General features: G+C 38.0%; 1 protein-coding gene across 4 annotated transcripts in view; it reads left to right on the top strand.

The window, feature by feature from the left end:
- The first annotated feature begins 2,909 nt into the window (after nucleotides 1-2,909).
- grin1b (glutamate receptor, ionotropic, N-methyl D-aspartate 1b) overlaps nucleotides 2,910-25,188 on the top strand; it is a 34,024-nt gene continuing 11,745 nt past the window's right edge. The window contains exons 1-16 of one of the 4 annotated variants that reach the window (XM_046841740.1): nucleotides 2,910-3,688; nucleotides 4,985-5,119; nucleotides 7,489-7,665; nucleotides 10,065-10,127; nucleotides 10,911-11,008; nucleotides 12,428-12,549; nucleotides 13,134-13,308; nucleotides 14,584-14,728; nucleotides 14,823-14,909; nucleotides 15,003-15,138; nucleotides 16,251-16,378; nucleotides 16,602-16,766; nucleotides 19,202-19,320; nucleotides 19,924-20,036; nucleotides 20,145-20,293; nucleotides 23,960-24,117. In XM_046841740.1, coding sequence (XP_046697696.1) covers nucleotides 3,440-3,688; nucleotides 4,985-5,119; nucleotides 7,489-7,665; nucleotides 10,065-10,127; nucleotides 10,911-11,008; nucleotides 12,428-12,549; nucleotides 13,134-13,308; nucleotides 14,584-14,728; nucleotides 14,823-14,909; nucleotides 15,003-15,138; nucleotides 16,251-16,378; nucleotides 16,602-16,766; nucleotides 19,202-19,320; nucleotides 19,924-20,036; nucleotides 20,145-20,293; nucleotides 23,960-24,117 — 2,219 coding nt within the window. In that variant the 5' untranslated portion in view covers nucleotides 2,910-3,439. The remainder of the gene's footprint in view (nucleotides 3,689-4,984; nucleotides 5,120-7,488; nucleotides 7,666-10,064; nucleotides 10,128-10,910; nucleotides 11,009-12,427; nucleotides 12,550-13,133; nucleotides 13,309-14,583; nucleotides 14,729-14,822; nucleotides 14,910-15,002; nucleotides 15,139-16,250; nucleotides 16,379-16,601; nucleotides 16,767-19,201; nucleotides 19,321-19,923; nucleotides 20,037-20,144; nucleotides 20,294-23,959; nucleotides 24,118-25,188) is intronic. The other 3 variants (XM_046841743.1, XM_046841741.1, XM_046841744.1) reach the window with 3 other exon arrangements.

Genomic DNA, 25,188 nt, shown 5'->3' with positions numbered 1-25,188 from the left:
CTGATATTTCCTAGTGAGAAGGCTCACCACTGCTTTTATCAGCTGGTCCAACTTTAAGCTATTGTGCAACACAATTATTAGTCATCATATTTGTTCATTTTGACCACATTTACAGTTCTACTGAGTCACAATGCTACAAACTAACTAGCATTGATCATTTATCCTAATTGACTGTAAAAGAACGAGATGCTTGGCCACCTCCTAGCTCAAGGGTCTCACTTTAATCCCAGTGCTTTTCCTCCCACCTTCCGAAAGCATACAGAATACCCAGGTTGAACCAACTATTAATTCAGCTTTCAATTAATTAGAACATTTAATGAATAGATGTTCATTAATTGAGTTGTAATTGATAGAGCATTCAACATTAGTTTATAATTTGTATAAAAAAATACACTGAACAGCATTACATAATGACATCATAACATTATGACCAGTGAAGTGAATAACACTGATTATCATGGCACCTGTTAATGGGTGGGAAATATCAGGCAGCAAGTGAACATTTGTCTTAAAATTTGGTGTGTTAGGAGCAGGAAAAATGAGCAAGCGTAAGGATTTGAGCGAGTCCGATCCAACATACGAGCATAGAACAACACAAAATTAAGCATGTGGTCATGATGTTATGCCTCATCCAGGCCATTTGTTGAACAGCACAATCCTAATTTCCCATAAATATCTGTGTTTATTTGATTATTTTGTTTATATTTCATTCCTTGCCCCTGTGAAGAGTTGTGTTTAGCATATCCACGATGTGGCGCTGTTTCTCCGAATCTGCCGCCTTCTACACAGTCACCTCCTTTTAGTGTTACAAACACGTCTGATCCATGTACCTGTACGTGCTAGAGAATAACTGCAATGTCATAATGCATGAAGGACATTTGGAAAGTGTATCCTGATTTCTGATTTGTAGTTGAAGGGTGAAACAGGAACATCTTTTTGTTTAAAATACTCACAGCAGAAGTATTTGTTTTCCTTTGTTTAATTTTGGTGCTTTTTAAATGAGATGTGCAGACTAGTACTACAGGTTCAGGAAGCATGCTAAAGAAAGCTAACAGTATGCACAGAAATCTATTTACAGTATTAAAAAGGTGTCCATTGCTAAAGCTCCAACTGTCCTTTCCAGGTCTTGTGCTAAAGGAACTGCACAAGCTCTAAAGGTCTTTTGTTGTGCTAGACAATCGAGAATCGGCATCCTTCTGGTTTAGCCTTTACACAGGGCAGAGCAGTTCAAATTAAGCATGCATTTAACCTATGCTACAACAATATAATCATGCATGCTTCTTCTGCAAAGTAGCTGTTTTTCTTCTGTTTTTCTTCATGTTGTGCTTTCCTCCAAGCTCTGTAGGAGATCTTTTATTGTTATTATGTAAATTAGGCAAGGCTCTGATTATCTCCAACATATCTACCTCAAAAATAGCTACAATAAAATCTACCTTAAAATTGATTAAAACCAGAATAAGAAGGTAGATGATGTATTAGACGTGTGCAATCCATTGCTATGAATAGATCTGCAAGTTGCTGAAATTGTACAGGGAGTGAAGCCATGCAGCCTGATCCAAGCTGACACTTTGAGAGCTGAGACTCAATTTGAAAATGACTGCACGCGTATCATTTATTGGAAGCTGGAAGCATCTCAGGGCCCGAGCAATGAAACTGCCACCTTCTCTTATCCCTGCCTTGGTTTTTTTCTGGAAACAAAAGTGCACAAATGATGCAGGGGGAACAGTCTCAACAGATAATGAAGTGGAAGTGATAGTCTCAAATGTGCATTGTACATTTACAGCCCTATTGATGCCAATCTTTTCACACCTCTTTTCATGTCCAACATGCAGTACACAAGCATGTACACATGTGCATGCTTCTTTTGTATGACTAATATTCCTTCCATCTGTCCATGTGTGTTTTATCTGTAAATAAATAGTATATTCCCAAAATCTCATCTGCCAGTATTGATTATGCAATCAGGGAATAAGGAGGACAGAATGCCCGACAGTTGGTATTTTGTGGATTATTGATGTACCAGGGGATTGTGGGATGAAGGACTGAAAGAGCAGGTCATCAAAATTCTATCCATGTCTGACGATAGTAAGATTTTTCTCTCTGTGGTTGTGGGTGATGCATTCCCAACCAGAAACCAGGAATAACTACTGATGTAATCAAATTGCAACAACCAAAAGAAGCATTTTCATCTGCTGATTTGCAAGTGATTACAATTTTTGTCTGTTTATTTATTTTTTTTTATTAATAGAAGATTTAAATACACTAAAACACGAAATATGTTTGTTTATAAAACCGCTTTATTTAGGGGTTGATTCATAATACTAAGTTAGGCTGGTTAAAAGAGAATGAAACACACACACACACACACACACACACACACACACACACACACACACAGAAGCTTGTTTCCTTGGTAACGAGGGTCTCGGTGATTTTTTTTGCGCGCGCGTTGCCGCGGCATATCCGCGTTCTCGCGCCGTGTGATGGACAGAGCGCGGATCTTATTGATTACAGAGGCATCCTTCACTCCTGGTGTAAAAAGGAAAAGGTGAAAAACACCTTGTCCGTCTATAATGTCCGTGATGAATGGTAAATGCTAGGAAATAAAAAAGAGGTTGATTTATTGACATGGAAGGTTAAATAAAGCGCAAAGTTGATGGGTAGAAGGTGTGTTCCCAGGGTCTTGTTAAAATATATATAAAAGGCCTTTCATATGTTGAATTGAAACCTGAGGTTGACCTGCTTGATCTAGAAAGGAACTAGCCATTGCATGCACTGACGTTGCTAGGGAATGGATGTGAATTAATTGAAGCAAGATATTCTAATGATAGGGTAAGAATACCGAAAATAGCTTAATAATAACAGTGTCTCACACACACACACACACACACACACACACACACACACACACACACACACTGGTAAGCAGGAAAAGCTGTTGGGTTTGTGATTTATAAAGCGTTAATCAGGAGGAATCTAAACGGGAGCGCGCATCCGAGAGCGCGCACGCGTTCAGCACCAAGGACAGCGGAGATCATTGCGAGCCTCAGGTCACCGGACCCGAATGAAGCCACACCAAAGCGACGAGACAAAAAATATCTTATAACATAAGGAGAAACGAATCCGAGTAAACCAACGCTGTGGACTTTTTTTTAGATCATATAATCGTTATTTTCTTTATTTCTACCAGTTCATTATATGATTCTTTGAGGAAAATATCAACAGGAGCGTCAGTCCAAGAAGCAGAATAGTGATTGTGATTTACAGCGTTTTCTTACAAGCAGAAAAAAAAAGACCAAGAAAGCACGCGCACAACCAGATCACGTCAATGTGATCGCATTCCTGTGCTTCACCAGGAACCCGGGTGCTTCAGGTCTCATCGACAGAACCTGTGCATGACAGCTCGCTAATCCGCGCGGCTCTAGAGGCAGACAAAACCATGCGTCTGGTTCTCTTCGCCTTTCTCGTGTCCTGCTCGTGTGCACGGGGCGGCTGCGAGCCCAAGATCGTCAACATCGGCGCCGTGTTGAGCCAAAAGCGGTACGAACAGGTGTTCAAGGACGCGGTGACCCAGGCCAACAACATCTATGGCAAAGACAAGTTCAAGATGAACGCGATCTCCGTCACGCATAAACCCAACGCCATTCAGATGGCCCTGTCCGTGTGTGAAGACCTCATCTCAAACCAGGTAGAAAAAGAATCCATATCTGTGCACCAGAACCCGCAAATAATTTTCGCTAGAACTAATGAGTACTGTTTCAAAAATAATTGTGTCTACCTGTAGAGTCCACCCAAAACGCACTTTCATGCGCATTTTGAAAAAATAAAATAAAAGATAAGGTTAAAATAAAGCAAATAATAATTTACAGAGTATTCTATAATTGCTTTTAATTGCATTTTTTCTGAAAAAAAAACAATTTAATCTATCTATCTATCTATCTATCTATCTATCTATCTATCTATCTATCTATCTATCTATCTATCTATCTATCTATCTATTTACTCATTTGCACTTCAACAAAATAATTGTATACATTTTTAATTTGATCAAATAGTTTTTAAAAAAAATTGCAAAATTCCTACTGGACATAAGTATAGATATACAGTACAGAGGGACAGAGCTTTCTGTATTTATAAATCAACATAATTCATATTTCAGTGCATCTCATTCAATATGCAAAATTAAACCGCACTGCATTTTTATAATAATGAAAACTTTAAATTAGACAAAATCAGACTTTTTTCTTTCTGACTTCATTGACCACCAAAACTCAGTAAAGGACATGCAGGGTACCAACGTGACCATGTATATAGGAGGGTAACAGAGGACACTCAGCAAGTTAATGACTGTTGATTAGTTTCTAAATGTAAATAAGTTCTTTTCTCTTTCTTTTACAGACTGATTATAAGCAATTATGTTTTCACACTCATTTGGGAATAATTAACATTCAGGACATGCACACACACACACACACACACACACACACACACACACACAAACACACAGGACATAATTTAATTCAACCAAATACATTATTGTGATTGTTACTTCAAGTAAATGGACACAATGTTGTTAACTCCAAAAGTGGTCATCATGAGTCCGACTGGTCGCTTTTACTGAAAATGAGGCCAACATGGCGTCAGCCCTCCGGCTGCTTTGTTCTGGTGAAGAGACACAGAGTGAGAGGAAAAAGAGAGAGAGAGAGAGAGAGAGAGAGAGAGAGAATGCATTCTGATTCTGATGTGCATATCACATCAAAGAAGATTAACATATTAACATACTAGTCTCTCTCTCTCTCTCTCTCTCTCTCTCTCTCTCTCTCTCTCTCTCTCTCTCTTTCTTATACACACAGACACACTATCAATAATCTATTAAGATTTTTAACATATTAATTGATATACTATGTTCAAATAAGAAAAAATAGTTTGATTGATTTCTGTTGATGTTTAAATAATTGTCATCTGTTTTCCCCTCCATTTTCAGGTCTATGCCATTTTGGTGAGCCATCCTCCTCAGTCTAATGACCATCTAACCCCAACACCAGTGTCCTACACAGCAGGATTCTATCGCATACCTGTAGTGGGATTGACCACTCGCATGTCCATCTATTCAGACAAGGTGAGCTCAAAGCTCCTTGAGTGCTCTGCTCTCCATGCTTAAAACTCTGTTAGTATTGGTTTCTTTTTCAATGTGCCTAGTTTGGATTGTATATCCAAATCCTATTTCAATAAGAAAAAAGGCTTAAAAGAGTGTACTGAAATGTAGAACTGCATAGTCTGCACTCGTCTCCATTCCTTGTAAAGGTTTAAAGTCTTTCATGGATAATGAACCATCAGTGTGTATTATATTAGAATAGAGTCTGAATAGAGGGAGAATTTGGGATTGCATTTATTTATCTTTAACTCTTGGCTTTGTCTTAAATCATATTATTCAGCAACTCCTGTGAATGGTTCATCAATACAGTAAAAGTAAAAGGAACAGGAGTCTACTAGAGTACTTGAATGGCTAGTAGATTTGGAGTCTAATAGACTGTAGAAGTTTTGAATTTATTTGCTATGAAAAACAATACACACCAATCTGTGTATTATTTAACTATATATTCTATTAATCTATTTCAGCAGTATTCTCTATGGGTATAACAAAATTCACGGTTCGGTCCATTCCTCGGTTTTTAAGTCACGGTTTGGTTCAATTTTGGCACAGTTAGATGAAAAAATACAAAACATAAAACTGCTCGTCATTTTTAACACAGTTTATTATTATTAATAACATTTGTGATAAACATTTGAACAATTTTTTTAACAATTTTAAATAAAATACCTGCTTGGTTAAATATATATAAAATAATATTTAATAAAAATAAAATACAATAAATATAGAATAATAATAATAGAATGAATGCAATACACCTTTGTATTATATTGATAAAATTATTAATTCTTTAGCGATTAATAATAAAGAATAGAATTAATAAAATTCTTTAGCGATTTCATGCAGGTGCAAAACAATTCTTATTTCCAGTACCGAGTGAGTAGCCACAGTGACACTGTGCTAACTCTAGTTTCTTTTTTATATCGCTGGCATTGTTGTGTATGTTTTCAAGTTAAATTATAATAATTAAAAAAATAAAAAATAAAAAAAAAACGCTTAAAGTGTGGGGCAGAGACTAAACAAACTTATGGTCTGCCACATAATACCTTCCTGAGGGAACTTAGATTTTACCTATGTTCCGCACTTAAAAAGGATCGCGTTTGATACACATGTGCACCAAAATCGAAAGCCCTGTACCGCAAAATTTCGAGACGAATACGTTACACCCCTATAATTCTCTTAGTATTTCCTTTCCTATTACCACTTTATTATAAAATCCTGTACCCTATTCACTTTATTATCCATTTAGACAGTCAAGTGGAAGCAGAGAAATGTAAAACATCCTGCAGATACAGTTCCAGAGCTCATGTTTATGTTCTAACATCAAACAAATAAACAAATAAATGCATTTTCAGTAACTTGATTTTCTCAGACAAGCAAACTTGAGTATATTTAAAATTTCTGTGCTTCTGACTGGATTAGATGATTGAATATAATTACATTACAATTAAGGTAAGAGGAAAAAAAGCCAAACACTGACCTTAAAATGACATCAAAACACTTACAAATAGGTCTATTCTTGCCCCCTAGCCAATTAGCCCTGTCATTTTTGTAAAGCCATTTACCACTTCACTGTCTGATTTGAACAATTGTCCACCCAAAAGGTAATTTTTTCCTACTGCAATACAACATCAGAAGGCAGATTTATTGCGCATGTATGGTTATTTTACAGTTTAACAAATTACAGTGGCTACATGTATTACAGTATACTACTGACTTTTGATACTTTTGATATTGAATTCAATTTTTATTTGTATAGCTCTTTTAACAATGGCCTTAAAGCTGCATTAAAGAGATAAAGCGGTTATAAAGTTGAATAAAAGAATGTATACGTTTAGTGCCTATATGTTTTTTCCTTTTAACTGTAAGTTCATCCCTAAAGTGCAAGCCATTGGTAACTGTGGCAAGGAAAAACTCCTGAGATTGCATGAGGAAGAAACCTTTGAAGAACATGCAAGTGTATTTCAAAATGTATTTCAAATGCACTGCAAGACTGCACATGAACATACTATGTCCTGCAAAAAATATTATCTATTAAACCACATGTCCCACATGTAAAAACTAAATATAAATGAATGAAATGCAAGTAAATAAATTTGCTTGAAGAAATAAAAATCATCACATAAAAAAAAAAAATAAATAAATAATGTAAAAGAAATTATATGTAAAAAAAAATAGTAAAAAAAGTGGTTTATGTGATTATTCTGTATGGGTAGCAGTTGAAAGCTTTCTGTGTCTTGTTGAATAAGCAATGACAGGTTCCTGGACTTAAATGAAGTTTTCTTCTGGAATGTAATTTATTCATTTTCCTCCATTTAATTGTTTTTTCTCCTCAGAGCATCCACCTGTCATTCTTGCGCACGGTGCCTCCGTACTCCCACCAGGCCCAGGTGTGGTTTGACATGATGCGCGAGTTTCGCTGGAATCACATCATCCTGATCGTGAGCGATGACCATGAGGGTCGGGCAGCGCAGAAGAGGCTGGAAACACTCCTGGAGGAGAGAGAGACGAAGGTGAGAGTCCCTGGGTCTTACTGGGTGCTTCCTCCAGCGTGTGCACAGATTGTTTTGTGTCTGTGTGTGTTCCTGTAACCGGCACCTCAGAGGTCCTCTATGTATGTTAACTGTTTCCTTTTTTCTGTTGGTGTAAACGCATTTCTTTCCGTTGGCTAACATTATTTATGCCAGAGGCATCAACAGCGTCTTAAGTGGTTTACCTGCAAAACTTTGTACTTTTTCTACTCATCTCACATTGCTTTTTGCCATAGTCAAATTCTCCTACGTGTCTCTCGATCCACAACGAGGAGCAAAATGAGGGACTTAACCTGGGGCTGTGCAAAAAATCAATAGCAAGAGGGTTTAATTACAGTGTGCGCCAGCAACAGAGACGTGTAGGTGTAGTGTGTGGGATATGTTTTCCCTTAGAGCTCTTCTCGCTTAGAAAACTAATGGCTGGATGTCAGTCACCTTTCAGCCTCTAACTGAGAAGGATTGTTCATGTTTATTTGCCTGTCAGAGAGCATCACAATAACACAGTAGAGCCACGGCTGTTAAAATCTAACCTGGTTACTGCAGTAATGGGGTTGGTGTTCACCACATACATATATATATTTAGAATGACTTCAATGTCATTAGAATGTCATTTGTAGTAATGGCAGCCTCGAGCTCTGCTCCTGCTAAATTCTGCCTCTAATTCCGTTCCCAAATCCTCATCAGGGAAGCTCATAAAACAGAGCTTCACCAGACATCACGCTTCGTGCTGTTGTTATGTGCGGTGAATTATTAAATATTGCACATTCAGTGATTAGACGTTTCCCATTTTCCCGGAATAATATGCTTTGAACAAATAACCAAATAATAAGCTGTGATCTTTCTTTATTTTTTAAGAGCAGTGATCATGCAGCTTTTTATGCAAATCATATCCATATAACATTATGTATTTTTTTTGTGCAGAACGATATCTTGAGTATAGGTAAATGTAATATATCTCATTATACTTAGTATCACTCAATTTCTTGCATTTTAAGCTCAAATTAATGAAGTGCTTGGGTTTTTTATATATATTTAAATATATAAGAAAACCCATTGATTTAAATAACAAAATCATATACTAAACTGGCCAAATACAGAAACCATTCAACACAATGCTAAGAACACAAATCAACCCTGGTTATTATCAGGTAATAATCTGTAGCTTGGAATAAAGCTGTCAACACACAAATTTGTCCTTCTTCCTCTCCTGGCATAGGCGGAATGCGCATATTTAATTCACCATACCGTCAGGCATGAATGCAGCTCTAAACGTGCTTCAGTATTTCCCATATAAATGCATGAAATACGGAGGACTGTTATGGCCGAGAGATGTACATCCAGAGCAATGAAATGTAAAGTTGATGAAGTGTGCCTGCAGCTGAGAAATATACAGAAATTATGTTTTTCTTGATTAAGCACTCCACATTCTCTCTGCTTCCACAGATCTTAGAGTTGTTGCAGTGTTAAGCTTGAGCTGAGAAAAGCTTTTCTGTGTTTAGTTGAAGATTGTAAATCAACGCCGGTTTTGTGTAAGACTACTATCCAAGACAAATAATTATATTTAAATAGGCATAAAGCAGTAATACAATATGGCACTCCACTATATAAGGAATAAAACCCTAAGAGGCATGCTATTGTAGGGAAGTAGAGAGAATTTTATTCCTCTTATGCCACAATTACATATATTTTTGTGTACTATTTCTAGTTTCATTTAACATCACAGAAGGTTCTTGAAACAAATTCCAGTTTTTGCTACGTTACATTACATTACATCCACTCACTTATATCACTTATATAAACACTCGTTCCCTCAGCAGCCTTGCATTCTTTTCTCTGGAGTCCAAAAGCTTATATACCACATTGTCATATACAAATATACATATACAAAGCACAAATTCTACCATTTTGAAAACTTTGCAGATTTATCGCTGACTGTAACAAAGCACTGACACTGGAGACTTTTTTTTTTAAATGCCAAAGATACATCTCCTCGTAGAAAATGTCACTATATCAACATTATACACGTTTTTCTATTCATTTGTGTGGAGTGTCCACAATAGATCCCTCTGTCTACAAATGTTACTATAGAAACAGAATTCGATCGTGCTGAGATATTAAACGAGTGTGACAGTTAAATGGATTGGTTTTAACATCTGTGTGTGTTGTTTTTTAAACCGCATGGTGACATTTACTAAGGATTATAATAACGTCTCACTGTAGTCAAAGTTTTTTCTACATTTTTTGCAAGCCCCAGGATTAGAGTTTCCCAGTTTGAAGCAGAAAAGTGGAGATTTGTTGGAATGCTTTACTGCACACCATTTATACCTGTTTATAATATTCTTCTGTGTCTGCATATTTTCTCTGTGCACATTATTCATCAGAGTAAAAACAGGAACTATGAAAACCTCGACCAACTGTCCTATGACAACAAGCGAGGACCCAAGGTATATTTGCATGGTCAATGCACGCCGCCCAACAGTTATCTGAAAGTAGCAACTAGAAACCAGTCCAAAAAAAAAAGAAAAAATAAAGAAAAAAAATAATCAACAACCTGATTCCAGAGATTCTTTACCTGCTAGCACGTCTATTTATGTTTATTTATGATTTCAATCGAGAATGGGTTATTTCTTTTATTTTCTTTCTTTCTTTTTATTTCAAAACGTATAATTTCAACAACAGAATCGTTCCCTTTACCTCCCACTTTTTTATTTTGGTGTAAAGGAATTGCATGTACTGAAGCCAGCAAGATTTGCAAGTCTATTCTTTTGACACAGTGCGTGGAGATCTGGTCGTGTGGGACAGGCACAATCCAGATGTTACTCCCACCTTTCTGCAGCATTACTGCCTTTTTTTTTTTTATTTTACTTTTGGGAAAGAAGCCACCATGACCACCCTGCTCCCTTTCCTCCACCCGGTTTTTGCTTTCCGGTTGCATCAATCTTCTTCTCCCTCTTCCTCTAACATGCACGCTCTTCCTTGGAGTCTTGTTTCCCTTCAGTTTGCATGCAAAAACAATGCAAAACGATTTTTCCTCCTCCAAGCTTACTTTTTTTCAGTTCAATCAGATTGTCACGGAAACCTTTTTTTAAATCCATTTTTTCCTGATTCCCTTCGAAAATATGAGAAAAAATGTGAAGGAAAAATAAAAGTTGTGAGAACGCTGAACAGAGCATGGTTCAGGTTGGTGATGGGTCAACGACTTGACTGATGTTGTGTCCTAATCCCAGGCAGAGAAAGTGCTCTTGTTCAGCCAAGACACAAATCTGACAGCACTGCTACAAGAGGCCAGAGAGCTGGAGGCCAGAGTCATCATCCTGTCTGCCAGGTGAGACCATGTGATCCTTCTGAACTTGCTTATCAATACGTCTGCATAGAGCAGAAAGTAAATGTTTGTTGGAGAAAAAGATAACTTTCAGTTCCACTTACCTGCCATTTTATTAGGCCAACCTGCTCATTCATGTAGTTATCCAATCAGTCAGTCATGTAGCCAGTTCCAGAGCTAGGAGATGGCCAGGGGCCACGGCCACCCCACTGGCCAACCTTCTAATAATTACATTTTTGAAAGACGAAAATGCTTGTTTGAGTAAACAACAATCTCTCGATGTGTTAATGGGAAATATAGATTTGTAGAAGAGAATCAGACTGGCAACACAAATAATCACTCTATACATTCACATTGAGCATAAAAGCATCTCTTATCTTAACTTATCTGAGCTTTGAGGCATTGAGGCAGAGGGGCTACAGAAGCAGAAGACATTATAATCTTCTATGTTCTTGTCTACCATGACACTGCGGCTACATCTCACCAAAGTAGACAGTTTAGAAATCAGACAACATCCATTTCTATTCAGATGTTTGATTCAGATAGAATAGAATAGAATATCCTTTATTTATCACATATACATGGTGTTGAAATATACAGCATGGTGAAATTTGTTCTTCGCATATCTCAGCTTGCTCAGAGGCTGGGGTCAGAGCGCAGGGTCGGCCATGATACTGCACCCCTGGAGCACAGAGGGTTAAGGGCCTTGCTCAAGGGCCCACAAGTAGCAGCTTGGCAATACCGGGGATTGAGCCCCCGACCTTCCGATCAGTAACCCAGAGCCTTAACCACTGAGCTACCACTCCCCCACTGGCTGATTGGATAATTGCATGCAATCAACAGGTGTATAGACCAATCAGTGTGTATACAATTTGAAAATACTGCAACTGGGAGGATTGAAAAGCAACTCAGATGATAGAAAATAGTTTGAAGAACATATGTTTTCAGAGATTGATTATATATTACTTACGCTAAACACCTTATTAACTTTTTTCTGTCCAATTTGTTTGATCCTAATTGTGTGCAAACTTTTGCACATATGCAAACTCTACTGCACATAAAAATTACTTAAATTTCTATATGACTGCTAATCAGTGTAATTGTTAGATATTATGTTACACTTGATGATATTTGTATAGTTTTGCTAGAATTTGTTCTCTGGTGTGCTTTAATGATTCTCAGCACAGCACTTGAAAATGCCAGCGATCTGGCAGAGCATCGATGCCTTCACACTACTACACAACACTTTTACCATCTGTGTTATTCAGTGATACCATCTGACATCCATTTTGGATCAGTGGGAGATTTTTGCGCAAAATGTCACACCGCATGCGAGAAGGCGCTTCCGGCATTTGTAGCTCAACCATCAGCTTAATAGTGTTTGTAACAACGCCAGCAGTGAAAATCTCTGTCCAATCGCAGTGAGGACGAGGCAGCAGCCATTTACAAAGCAGCTCGCCAGCTGAATATGACCGGCTCGGGATACGTGTGGCTGGTGGGAGAAAGGGAGATGTCTGGTAAAGCTCTAAGTGAAGCTCCAGATGGTATGTACTTTTGGCCCGGAACCCCATTCCTCTCAACTTATAGACTCTGTTACGTTTTTTTATATGATTACACTTTTGCAATGTACATCAGAAAACCAGTTTGTGTGTGTGTGATGTGTGTGTGTGTGTGTGTGTGTGGAGTACTTCAGTAGTAGATGTGTTTAAATGTTTAAACATGTGGATGTTTAAAGGTTTTAAACACTGTGACCTTCTTCTCATTGTATTGTGCTCTCTGTCTAACGCTTGATCTCATCTTTTAAGTGTGTGTCCTTTCTTTCCATAGACTACAAATGATGCAATAGAGAGTTGTGGTATTCCATAATGGTTTGATTGTTCGTGCATTTGTTGCGCTTTGACTTTTATTTGTAAGTGCTTCGTCTGCATTGACGTGTGAATACAATGGTAAGCTACATTCCTTAATGTCCAAGCTTCTTCACATCAGTGACATCAGTGTGCTCTGTCTTCACCCCTCTTCTAGCCTGTCCGATAATCAAGATTTCTGCTAATTCCATGCACGTCATGTATTTTTTTTTACGTGTCTCGCACTGGAAAAAATACACCATTTCATATGATCGATTGGGCAGGCTTGCTTGGCCTCCAGCTGATCAACGGCAAGAACGAGTCTGCGCATATCTACGATGCAGTGGCAGTAGTGGCCCAGTCCATTCAGGAGCTCTTTGAGAAGGAAAACATCACAGAGCCTCCAAAAGGCTGCGTGGGCAACACGAACATCTGGAAGACTGGCCCGCTCTTCAAACGGTGAGGCTCTCTGTGCTGCCTCTATCATCCATCTGCTCCCATACATTACCATACATTACTGCTAACGGTGAGAACACCAACAGCTTTCACACTACAAATATTGAAATAAGAAAGCACCCTAGCAGAGAAATAAAAAAAATAACGTTTTGTAAAAAACTTCCAAACAGTATTTGTGAATACACCTTGAAGGTATGCAATATGCTTAAATGACTTGATTGTGATTTGTTGCTTGTAATGCCACAAAGAGTTGGGGCAAGATTTGATTTCAACTCAGTATAGATTAGATTAGTCAAGAGATTATTTTGTTTTTTGAATATTTTTTGTAAAGGAAACGTTGCATAGTACAGCTTCATGCAAAAGAAACACATAGAAATAGAAACATTTGCATCTTAAGATGCCTTCAAGGGTAAAACAGATCTCCTACAAGAAGTTTGAGAGATAGACCACAACTAAATCTTTGCATTAACTTTAAAGTCTAGTCTTTTTTTTTTCTTTTTTTTTTTTTTTATAATTTATTATTATTGAGGCTACTGAGTTCAATTTGTTTGTACATATGTCTGTAGAATGAAAATACTATTAAAGTAATGATGTGATGTGAAATTGCATCAGTGCTCGTAGGTGCACAGTTTAATAAAGAAATTGACTGTTACATTGTTCCAAGCATCACAGTTCCGCTGCATACTTTGGCTTTCTCTTCTATCTCTGCAGGTAAAAAAAAAATCAGATCAGCTTTCATGATGATAAAATCACGGCACTGTGGAGGCCATGCCATCTGTTGCGAAACATGCTCTTTTAACAGAAGGCAATATAAATAGAAAGTAAATTTATATCAAAGTAACATTTTTAATGCTACCTTAATTCAGAGAGCTGTTCCTAATGTTTTTTTTTTGTCCTGCACTGTATATGTACACTGAGAATGTACAGTAACATACCATGAGTCCAGCCTCATACAGAAAACTAGTATGCTTGAGCTCTTGTTAGTGGTGCATTTGGATTCAGGTGCAGCGATTCAATGTCAAGCTACTCATAATCAATTATTAATCAACAATAATCAACAATTATTCGATCCTTCTAATATCACACCCACAGTCAATGTGTATATCTATTCAGTTCATCCATTTCTTGTGAGAGTAAACGCTTCCCTCCTCGGTCATGCTGCACTATTCTCCATCTTGCAATTCCCATCCACCCTGTCAGTCTTTCACTGTTGTAAATGTGGAGAGAGGGCAATGGTTGTTGACACAATGTCTGACTCAACCCTCTTCAATGTGCTAGAGTATTGATGTCATCCAAGTATCCAGATGGCCTTACAGGCCGCGTGGAGTTTAATGATGACGGAGACAGGAGGTTCGCCCACTACAGCATCCTCAACTACCAGAAGACCCGGTTGGTCCAAGTTGGTGTCTACAACGGCTCACAAGTACGCCCTAAACAATAACGTACAGCGGTTTGATATGTAAAAGGTAAAAGGACATCTGAAATGTGAATATTGTATTTTACTGATCCACTTAAAGGTCATGATGAACACGCAAAGAAAGATCATTTGGCCTGGAGGAGACACTGAGAAGCCAAGAGGATATCAGATGTCAACACGATTAAAGGTGCATAATATCGATTATAATTCACTTCAAACACTGACGGATTCCCATCTCATTTTATTATGCTGTAATTAATCATCTTTGGTGTCATTGAAGATTGTCACCATTCATCAAGAGCCATTTGTGTACGTGAAACCTACGCTGCGAGACGGGACTTGTAAAGAGGAATACACCGTGAACGGAGTCCTGATCAAAAAAGTGATCTGCACTGGGCCCAATGAGACAATTCCTGGTAATACAAGTTACAATGAAAGATAAAGTGAAGCTAAAGTTTTTTGCATTTGCTTAGGAAAACACACTCTCAGTCATTGCAACACTAGCCAATTATTGGCATGTCTGTGGAAAAGGAAAAAGATACCACTTTCCTTTAAGGGTCTTATGCTGTCTTTTTACACTGCATAAGCAAAAAAACATGTTGAAATTGTTTTTTTATTTTTTGAAGGAAAAGTGCTTCCAAATCTGTTATGCGATGTGCAAGAGTTAGCTAGTGGGTGGGCACTGGAAAGACTAAATCAAGATTAATAGAGAAAAAAGTGAAAATAGTATATTGCCAAATGATTGTGGATACCTCACCATTATACTAATAGGTCTTTGTTGAGCATCCTATTTAGTAAAGTTTCCATTTGGTATTATTTCTAGATGATTTTGTAACATGGCTATGGGAATTTGTCCATTCAAACACAAGAGCATTAGTGAAATTAGACACTGATGTTGGGTGAGGAGGTCCAGGGAGCATAGGTATTTTGATTCATCCTAAAAGTGTTTAGTGGGGTTGCAGTGAAGACTCTCAAGATTTTCCACACCCTGTGCTGGAACATGTTTGGGCTCATTGGTTCCAGTGAATGGCAATTATACTGTAGTAGTCAAATGGTTAAAATGTTGGACTCCTGATCAGGTCACGAGTTAAAATCCTGGCACTGCCAAGCTGCCACTGCTGTGCTTTTAAGCAAGGACCTTAACCCTCAACTGCTCAGTTGTATAAATGTAAAGAAATCACTCTGGATAATGCCATAAATGTAAATGTACAACTTGAACAACTGTGTACTTTGTAGAAACATTTAGGTGATGATTCTTATCCAGAAATAGTGGCCAGGGGTCCATGGAAATTTGCCCATATAGCATATTATATATTGAAAAAAAGGTTTGCATGCCTCTTTCTGAATGTGATATGAATATTCTCTAACATATGTTTTTTTTTTAACTCTCTGAGGCTTTACACACAAAATGTATATATGTATATGAATGTATTCATGAATGTATTTATATATGCATGTGTGTGGGTGGGTGTGTATTTGTTGTACTTTTCAGGTCTGCAAATAATTGCTGTCTTTGATATATCTACAGGTCGTCCCATAGTGCCTCAGTGCTGCTATGGATTTTGCATTGACCTCTTGATCAAGCTCGCAATGACAATGAACTTCACCTACGAGGTTCACCTAGTTGCTGATGGCAAATTTGGCACCCAGGAACGTGTGAGTTATACACTCGAGCACTTTATTGATTTACTCCATCTCCTAATTTCCTATTTGTCTTTCACAAGGTCACACTCTGTAGAGCCATAAAGTGCTCGCTTCTCTCTGGACATTTACAGTTTGCAGAGTCATTGATCTCAGGTGTAATTACAAACAGGCCTTGCAGCGCTAGGAACATTTCAAGCGGAATATATTGCAGAGTGTGATTTCCTCCATGTATTAGGTAAACAACAGCAATAAGAAGGAGTGGAATGGCATGATGGGAGAGCTGCTGGGTGGCCTGGCAGACATGATTGTGGCTCCACTTACCATCAATAACGAGCGAGCCCAATACATCGAGTTCTCCAAACCATTTAAGTACCAGGGGCTCACCATCCTTGTCAAAAAGGTACTCTGCTTCTGACATTTCTTTATCATTCTTTATCATTTACTATCAATAAATGGTTATTTATTAAACTTTACTCTAATTACTCTGTTGGAAGCATTCCTTTCATGTTAAAAAAGATGTCATGATTTTTAAAACGGAGCATGTAATAACAGAAAACGGATCACTCTTAGACAGAATAGTTCTGAGTTCTGAGAAAAATTAATGCTTTCCTTTAATACGGTATATGAGTAAATGAGTAGTGTAGGTATATGAAGCTATAGATTATGATTTTAAGTTTTTAAAATCACAATATTTACCTTAATTTAGCAGAAATGCTTACATTGGTTTAAAGCCATTGTACCTGTGTTTTAATGATCTTTTACCTTTACATAACATTTAATATACATAAAGCAAAGGTATATTGGAAAACCCAAATCATGGACAAACCTGCGAAAAAGACAATGAGCAAAATAAACTTAAAAGTATATATCCACTAAAGCAAATAAGTCTAAAAGTCTAGTAAGGAAAGGTTCTTGAGTGACTGGGATTGGAAAAGGATGTGGCTGTTGGAGTTCCTGAAATTTGTTGTGACAGTAGCAAGTGGCAGATGCTAATATTTTACATCACCACCTTTCTGCTTATGCATTTGTGGGAGTTTAGATCTTAAAATACTGTTATTAGTGTAACTGTAAAAACCTACATTGATTTATTGAGGTTATTAATAATTATTGATCTTAATAATAATGATTGACTTAATAGTTATTGATCTAGAATGCTGTATTGATTATTTTCCAAATATTTCATTATGTAGGTCATTGTTTCAATTATGTTATTGAAAAAAATCTAAAACAATATGGAGCCACAAACCAAAATGAGTTGTGCAAAGTCTGCATTTTCCAGGCACAGCTGGCCTTCTCTGCTGAGTTGTCTGTGTTTTATATGTAACTTCGACTTCGACTTCTACACTGAGCTACATCAATGCTGCCACAGCAAGCCATGGCTGAAAGTTTGCCAATTAACTGTGAAAGTGCCAGTGCATGCTGGGTGGGAGTGATGGTATACCCGCTCTTCCCTGTCATTCACAGCCACATTGGATAATTACGTGTGCAGCCGTGAGATGCAGTAGAAGTATGCAGAAGAGGGCAAACAGCGTTTTCTTTGAAGTGTGTTATACTTCCCTGTGATGAATGAAAAAATATATTGTGCAGGCTTCATGTTAGAGGACTCATGTGTTGGAGGAATTCACCAGGTGATAGCTGTCATATGACCTGGGAAATATAGCTGCTGTGTGAACATTTGCAAAAAAAACAATTTTGGGAGAAAATAAGAAGAATCTGTTTATTTGAAAGTTGCCTTTAGAGATAAGTCAGAAAAATATGACTCCAGTAAAAGTAAAAGTGACACTTTAAACTTTCACTTGAGAAAAAGTACAAAAGTATTTGCCTTCAAATGTACTCAAGTATCCAAAGAACTATGATTTATTATAGCTATAATGTTCCTATTATCATTTTTGTCATAAGACTATCAACTCAGTTTATGTGAAAAGACTCTAATGTTACTCTTAACACACCAATCTATTAATAGAATAATATTAATTAGTCAAACACTGATTGATATCTATTACAATTATCATGAGAACAAACCTTCTTTTCAACTATTTCTAAAAAATTGCACAAATAAGGACACACGTGTTGTAGCAGGAGTTTCATCCACCATTTATTTCTCTCAAAATGTTCTGATTGCTGTTAAACCGATGCTGAACTGTAAAACGACTGAGTTAACAAAATGTAGTTGAGTAAAAAGTACAATATTTGACATTGAAATGTAGTAAAGTTAAAGTAAAAGTCTCCCTAAATAGAAATAATTATAGCCACACAAAAAAGCTACTTAAGTACAGTAACAAATTTACTAATAAATATACCCTTTTATCTTTCTATATATTTAGAGATAGATAGAAAGATAGATAGATAGATAGATAGATAGATAGATAGATAGATAGATAGATAGATAGATAGATAGATAGATAGATAGATAGATAGATAGATAAAAAGGGTATATTTATTAGTTACTAAACAAGTTTCAGTTTTAAATATAGTCAAAGAAGGAAATGTAATTAATAGGAGGAACTGTAAAACACTTCTAGGCAGATTTCTAGGCCTGCTCTCAGCGGAGGAAAAAATTAATTACATTTCAGTTACTCTTTTAGGATGAAGTTTAAATGAAAATGATCTCGATTCATTGGCACCTAGTTAACTCAATGCATGTGGTATTCTGATACTTATATATATTATTAACTATGTTTCCTCCTTTGACTATATTTAAAACTGAAACTTGTTTATATCTAAGGATCTAATTATCTATCTAGAGAACATGTTGGCTGCTCCATATGGTGACAGGCTTGCCTGTGTGGGTGGTGTGTATTTGGGCGGTGAGTAATGCCATGTTGTTGAACGCAGGAAATACCTCGCAGTACGCTGGACTCATTCATGCAGCCCTTTCAGAGCACTCTGTGGTTACTGGTGGGTCTTTCGGTCCATGTTGTGGCGGTGATGCTCTACCTGTTAGACCGTTTCAGGTAAAGAAGCCATTTGGTTTATTTAATTAATTTATTTGCTTGGTTCATCATGATGAGCATGCAGTACATGTGAAATTATGAACAAGTAAAATATGTGGTCATGTAATCATCAGACCCATATGTGGGCCTTCCCCAAACTGAAAAGTTAGAAGCACAGAATTGTCTTTGCATGCTATTAATTAAAGATTTCCCAGAGGCCCAAATTTGCTCTAGCCTTAAAGTGCCGCTATACACAGCAAGCTCCATGAAAACATGGGGTGGTGTAGAAGAACTCAAGTGGCCTACACAGAACCCTGACCTCATCTCAACTGAACTCCATTGGGAGGAATCAGAATGGCAACAGCATGCCAGACAGTCGTCATGAATGCCTGACCTATAATGCTCTTGTGGCAAAATCAACACATTGATTGTCCAAAATCTTGAATAGTGGTGGTTGTTTTAGCAAAAAGGCATGATCATCGCTGTATTAATGCCCATAGGTTTGGATTGGGATGTTCAGTAAGAACGCATGGGCATGAAACTTTTGTGCATGTACTATACATAAAATTGATAAAGCTATCTTCAGTGAGAGTATCTTGAGCTGAGATATGCTTTCCTCTGCAGCCCATTTGGAAGGTTTAAAGTGAACAGTGAAGAAGAAGAAGAGGATGCCCTCACCTTATCCTCTGCCATGTGGTTCTCTTGGGGGGTACTTCTGAACTCTGGTATTGGAGAAGGTACCTGACAGAAAACAGAATTACTCACTTAATCTGTCTCATGAGAATTTACACAACATATGATGGTCTTTTCTTACCACTCCTAACTGCTTCCATGTCTCCCCCCAGGTGCCCCACGGAGCTTTTCGGCAAGGATTTTAGGTATGGTGTGGGCTGGTTTTGCTATGATTATAGTTGCATCTTATACTGCAAATTTGGCAGCCTTCCTAGTGTTGGATCGGCCTGAGGAGCGCATTACCGGCATCAACGACCCTAGGGTGAGACCATGGTTTTGTCGTGGAGCAAGACACATCTACACTCTAAACAAGTCTCATGTTTTACACAGTACAGAATCAGGATGAACAATTAAGTCGGTCAAGGACACAGCAAACCTCTCTGTTTTTCAGCATATTTTTAGACACCTTTCTGCAAAAATCACTTTTACTATAATATATTACCAGCAAAGTGTTTTTGAGTCTTTCTACAGACATGAAAAAACATGCATGAACATAATACAGATTACTCCTATAAAGATATCTCAATAAAAACTCATGAGTAAATATGAATCATCAGGAGCTATTTCAGTGCTTCACTCCTGATGTCTGTGCCTATAAAACCGTCAGAGAACCCTTTGAGTTATATGAGCTTCATATTGGATTAGTGGCTGATGATTCACACAGTATGTGAAATATATACACTTCAAATATTATGTTTCAGACATTTTCTCAAACTATTTTTCGGACTATAAGCCGCTACTTTTTTCCTACGCTTTGTACTCCGCAGCTTAAACAACGAAGTGGCTAATTTATGAATTTTTCCCGGTTTCACAAACTTCAAGCCAATAAACTGAACCCCATAACATTAGACCAATGAAATTTCCGAACGGAAACGAAAAACGCACCTCACCTGTGTTCTGAGCTGCACGGCTTCAGGAGAAAAAATGTTATTTTTAAACGCACGACGATGCCAAAAGATAAACTCCTGAGAGAAATAGTTGTGAAAGGAAGGAGGAAGACAGTGAACAATGACTTTCTTGGTAGGCTACTGTTTAGATACAAGCCGTTGTAGCGTGTTGAGTCTGGGTGAAGGGAGAGCTCGCTAACTCCAGTTACAACAGAAATCATATATAAGCACAGACAGGTTTCCAAAACTTGTGCTTTTTTATTTTTCTTGGCAACAGCGTTACGGGTTAGTCAAAGAAACTTAGGAATGAGCATAAGAAAATAATAAGGACATAATCCTCGTCTTGAACACACGCAGTAATAGCGGAAGAATGCAGTGGCATGCTATTCCCAAAATATCGCTATGCTCCTAAAGGAAGCACAACATATTTCACCCGTTACACTGTGTGTAATGTGTCTTTCGTTAAAGCCTGTGTAAAGTTCATTAGTGTAGACAGGTGCTTATAGACAGGTGCGGCTTATTTCTTTTAAAAATAAAAATATTTGTAAAATTCAGTGGGTGCGGCTTATATATGTTATATATATTATAGTCCGGAAATTACGGTATATATTAGGTACATAGTTTGAGAAAATGTCGGCAGCCTTCAGGTGTGTCAGAGAAGAAAGTAAGGGTTGTGCAGGACATGTATGTGGACAGCGTGACAGTAGTGAATTGTGCAGTAGGAACAACAGACTGGTTCAAGGTGGAGGCTGGATTGCATCAAAGATCAGCTCTGAGCCCTTTCCTGTTTGCAGTGGTGATGGACAGGTTGACAGACGAGGTCAGACCGGAGTCTCCCTGGACTAAGATGTTTGCGGATGATATTGTGATTTGTGGTGAGAGTAGGGAGCAGTTTGAGAAGAGCCTGGAGAGGTGGAGGTATGTGCTGGAGAGAAGAGGAATGAAAATCAGTATGAGTAAGACAGAGTACATGTGTGTGAATGAGAGGGAGGGCAGTGTGTTTGCAAGGAGAAAAGGTGGAGAAGGTAGAGGAGTTTAGGTACCTGGGGTCAACAGTGCAAAGTAATGTAGAGTGTGTAAGAGAAGAGTGCAGGCAGGGTGGAGTGGGTGGAGAAGAGTGGCAGGAGTGATTTGTAATAGAAGAGTGTCTACAAGAATGAAAGGGAAAGTTTATAAGGCTGTGGTGAGACCTGCGATGTTGTGTGGATTAGAGACAGTGGCATTGAGTAAAAGACAGGAGGCGGAGCTGGAGGTAGCAGAGCTGAAGATGTTGAGGTTTTCGTTGGGAGTGACGAGGATGGACAAGATTAGTAATGAGTTTATTAGAGGGACAGCCCATGTAGGACGTTTTGGAGACAAGGTGAGGGAGGCGAGATTGAGATGGTTTGGACATGTGCAGAGGAGGGACATGGGGTATATCGGTAGGAGAATGCTGAGGATGGAGCCACCAGGAAGGAGGAAAAGAGGAAGACCAAGGAGGCGGTTCATGGATGTGGTGAGGGAAGACATGCAGGTAGTTGGTGTGAAAGAGGCAGATGTAGAGGACAGGGGGGTATGAAGATGGATGATCCACTGTGGCAACCCCTAATATGAGCAGCCGAAACAAGAAGATATATATAAAAACATTTTTTATGATACATTCATTTTCACATACAGCATCTGTCAAAGGTTTGGACGCACCTATTTTCTCAGTGATTTTCAAAACACGGGGATATATGCCACAAACTCAAGAATTGGACAGTGAATGACTGAAATAATTTTCTGTGGACATTTTCTTTAAACAACAGAATCTACATAAGATAAAGATCAAGAGAAAAGATGTTACCAGCCTTATTGCCACAGTCCAACATGGAGGTGGCAGCTCAATTGTTTGTGTTTGTTTTGGAGCAGGGACGATTGGAGAATTTTCCATTTGAAAGGAATACGGAACCAACTTGGCTACTTTTCCGTACTTCAACGCCATACAATTTCTTCTAGACTGCAGCTAATTGAAACCAATGTCCAAGCTCTTTAAGTGTTATTTAGAGAGCAAACAGTCAGCTGGTGTGTTGTCTATCATGGAATGGCCTGGCCAGCCACTGCACCTAAATCCTATTGAACTGCTCTGGGATGAACTGGATCAAGAAGTCAAAAAGAAATATCTATAACTAGTGAAAAACATCTTCGGCAAGTTGTAAAGGAGAGACTAATTGTCCAAATGCCAAGAAAATGTTAAGCTGTTATTCATACTGTTTTTCAGGGAAAAGTTTCTATTGAAAATAAAGTTTAACATCTGTACATTTAAATATTTATTTGGTCAAAGTAAATCTTTATACCTAGATAAATTACATGGTTTGTTGCATATAAACAAAAGGAACATGCACTGATAACTTCTGACAAGCACTGTCATTTTTATTTTTATGTGTTTTCATGATTCATTAATTTCTAAATAACTAAAGTTTCCCCTATATGAGCAAAACATTTATTTTGCTGAAAGGTTTTTATACCAAATTTTTCCATGTCTACACTATTTACAGCATTTCATATAAACGTTTATACATTTATTTCTAGCTTTTTTCTTGTAGATTGGTTCAAACTGACAGCATGTATGCATTATGATCATACTGGCATTATTATGCATTATGATTAAGCTGACATTATCAGAGTGACTAGCATTGTTTGTGATCCCAATTTTATTCAAATTAGCTGTTAATAAAATTACAGACCCCAATATTTTTTTGGCATAGTTGGACCCTGCATCAAATTACATTGGGCATGCTAAGAAAATTATGCAGTAGGATAAATTGATTTATGTCATTACACTAAAGGTTAGAAGAGCATGTTGCTTGCATACAGCGGTGTTGAAAAAGCCAGATTCTGACACATTTTTAGGACATACTTATAATAATAAATGATTTATTTGGCAAAACACAAATTTACTGAATAAAAACAACCATATGGTTACTGATCCTCACAATTGTGAGGTTTAAATAATTGTTTGGGATGTACCATTGAATTGTGCAGCTACAGAAGACAGTTTTTGTGGTACTGTTGTCTTGCAGCTGCGAAACCCATCAGATAAGTTCATCTACGCCACGGTGAAGCAGAGCTCTGTGGACATTTACTTCCGGCGTCAAGTTGAGCTGAGCACCATGTACCGCCACATGGAAAAGCACAACTATGAAAGTGCCGCTGAGGCCATCCAGGCTGTGCGAGACGGGTCAGTGAGACAGATTTTCTTATATTCAGCTCAGCCATTTGTGCTGATTTGTTTGCCTTGATATACAGTACAATGATCTTTAGAGATGAACACAAAGTATATGAAGACTGATGCAACTCCGAATTTTTAATCCTAACTGCAGACATCCGTTGCCAGGAGTCCAAGACAGCAAAACAGGCAGTGTGATCTGTGTAGGAGGAATGACATTACTCTCTCAGAACAATACTAGCCAATTGTGGGTGTCTGTGAGCTCATGTATATGGAAGTGTGCAATTAGCACTTCCTTCAAGTGTGTTGGACTGCATTGTGATGCATCATGAGCAGCTGTTTAAAAGGATGCAGTGCCAGACCTGCACGTTTTGGAGGAAGTCTGTATTAGCATGTACCCTCCTCTAGGGGTAGCTGTTGAGTGATAGGGCAGCTATTGCTACTGTGGTGTGAGAAAGTAAATTTTGTACGAGGTGGTATCAGAAAGCCTCGAGACTAGCTTTGTTTACAAGAAAGTACTTTATTTATTTAAGTTTACGCACTATCACCTTCAAAATAGTCCCCCTGCACAGCAATACAGCATTTCCAGCGTTTCTGCCACTTCTGGAACATGTCCTGGAAGTCTTCTTTTTGAAGCATGTCAAGCACCTTCTGCAATTTGTGCTGGATCTCCGCAATGGTGTCAAAACAGCGATGTTTAAGCTGAATCTTCATCTTCAGGAAGAGGGCAAAGTCAGCAAGAAACAAACCTGGCGAGTAGGGTGGGTGCTGAAGTTCATGAGATAATGTTGTTTCTGGCGGGAAACGCAGCGTGTGAGGCTGTTCATGGTGAAACTACAGACGTGGTAACCCACATGATCAGAACTTCACCAGTTGCACAGCTCCCGATGAACACAGAACAATGTCTTTTAGCACATTGACTTATGAAGGTTGGTGCTCCCTGTGACTGTGTGGGCAGTCTTGTGCTGCCATCTGTTGGTGTGTTAGAAAACCAGTCTCAAAACTTTTTGATATGTCTTTTGCTGATTAGATTAAAAGCATGACACTATAGCAAAATAATCAACTCAGGGTTGTAAGAAAAAA

This window comes from Silurus meridionalis, chromosome 27 (assembly GCF_014805685.1).
Source record: "Silurus meridionalis isolate SWU-2019-XX chromosome 27, ASM1480568v1, whole genome shotgun sequence".
In the NCBI taxonomy this organism is placed as follows: Eukaryota; Metazoa; Chordata; class Actinopteri; order Siluriformes; family Siluridae; genus Silurus; species Silurus meridionalis.
This window is presented reverse-complemented; position numbering and strand designations above follow the sequence as displayed.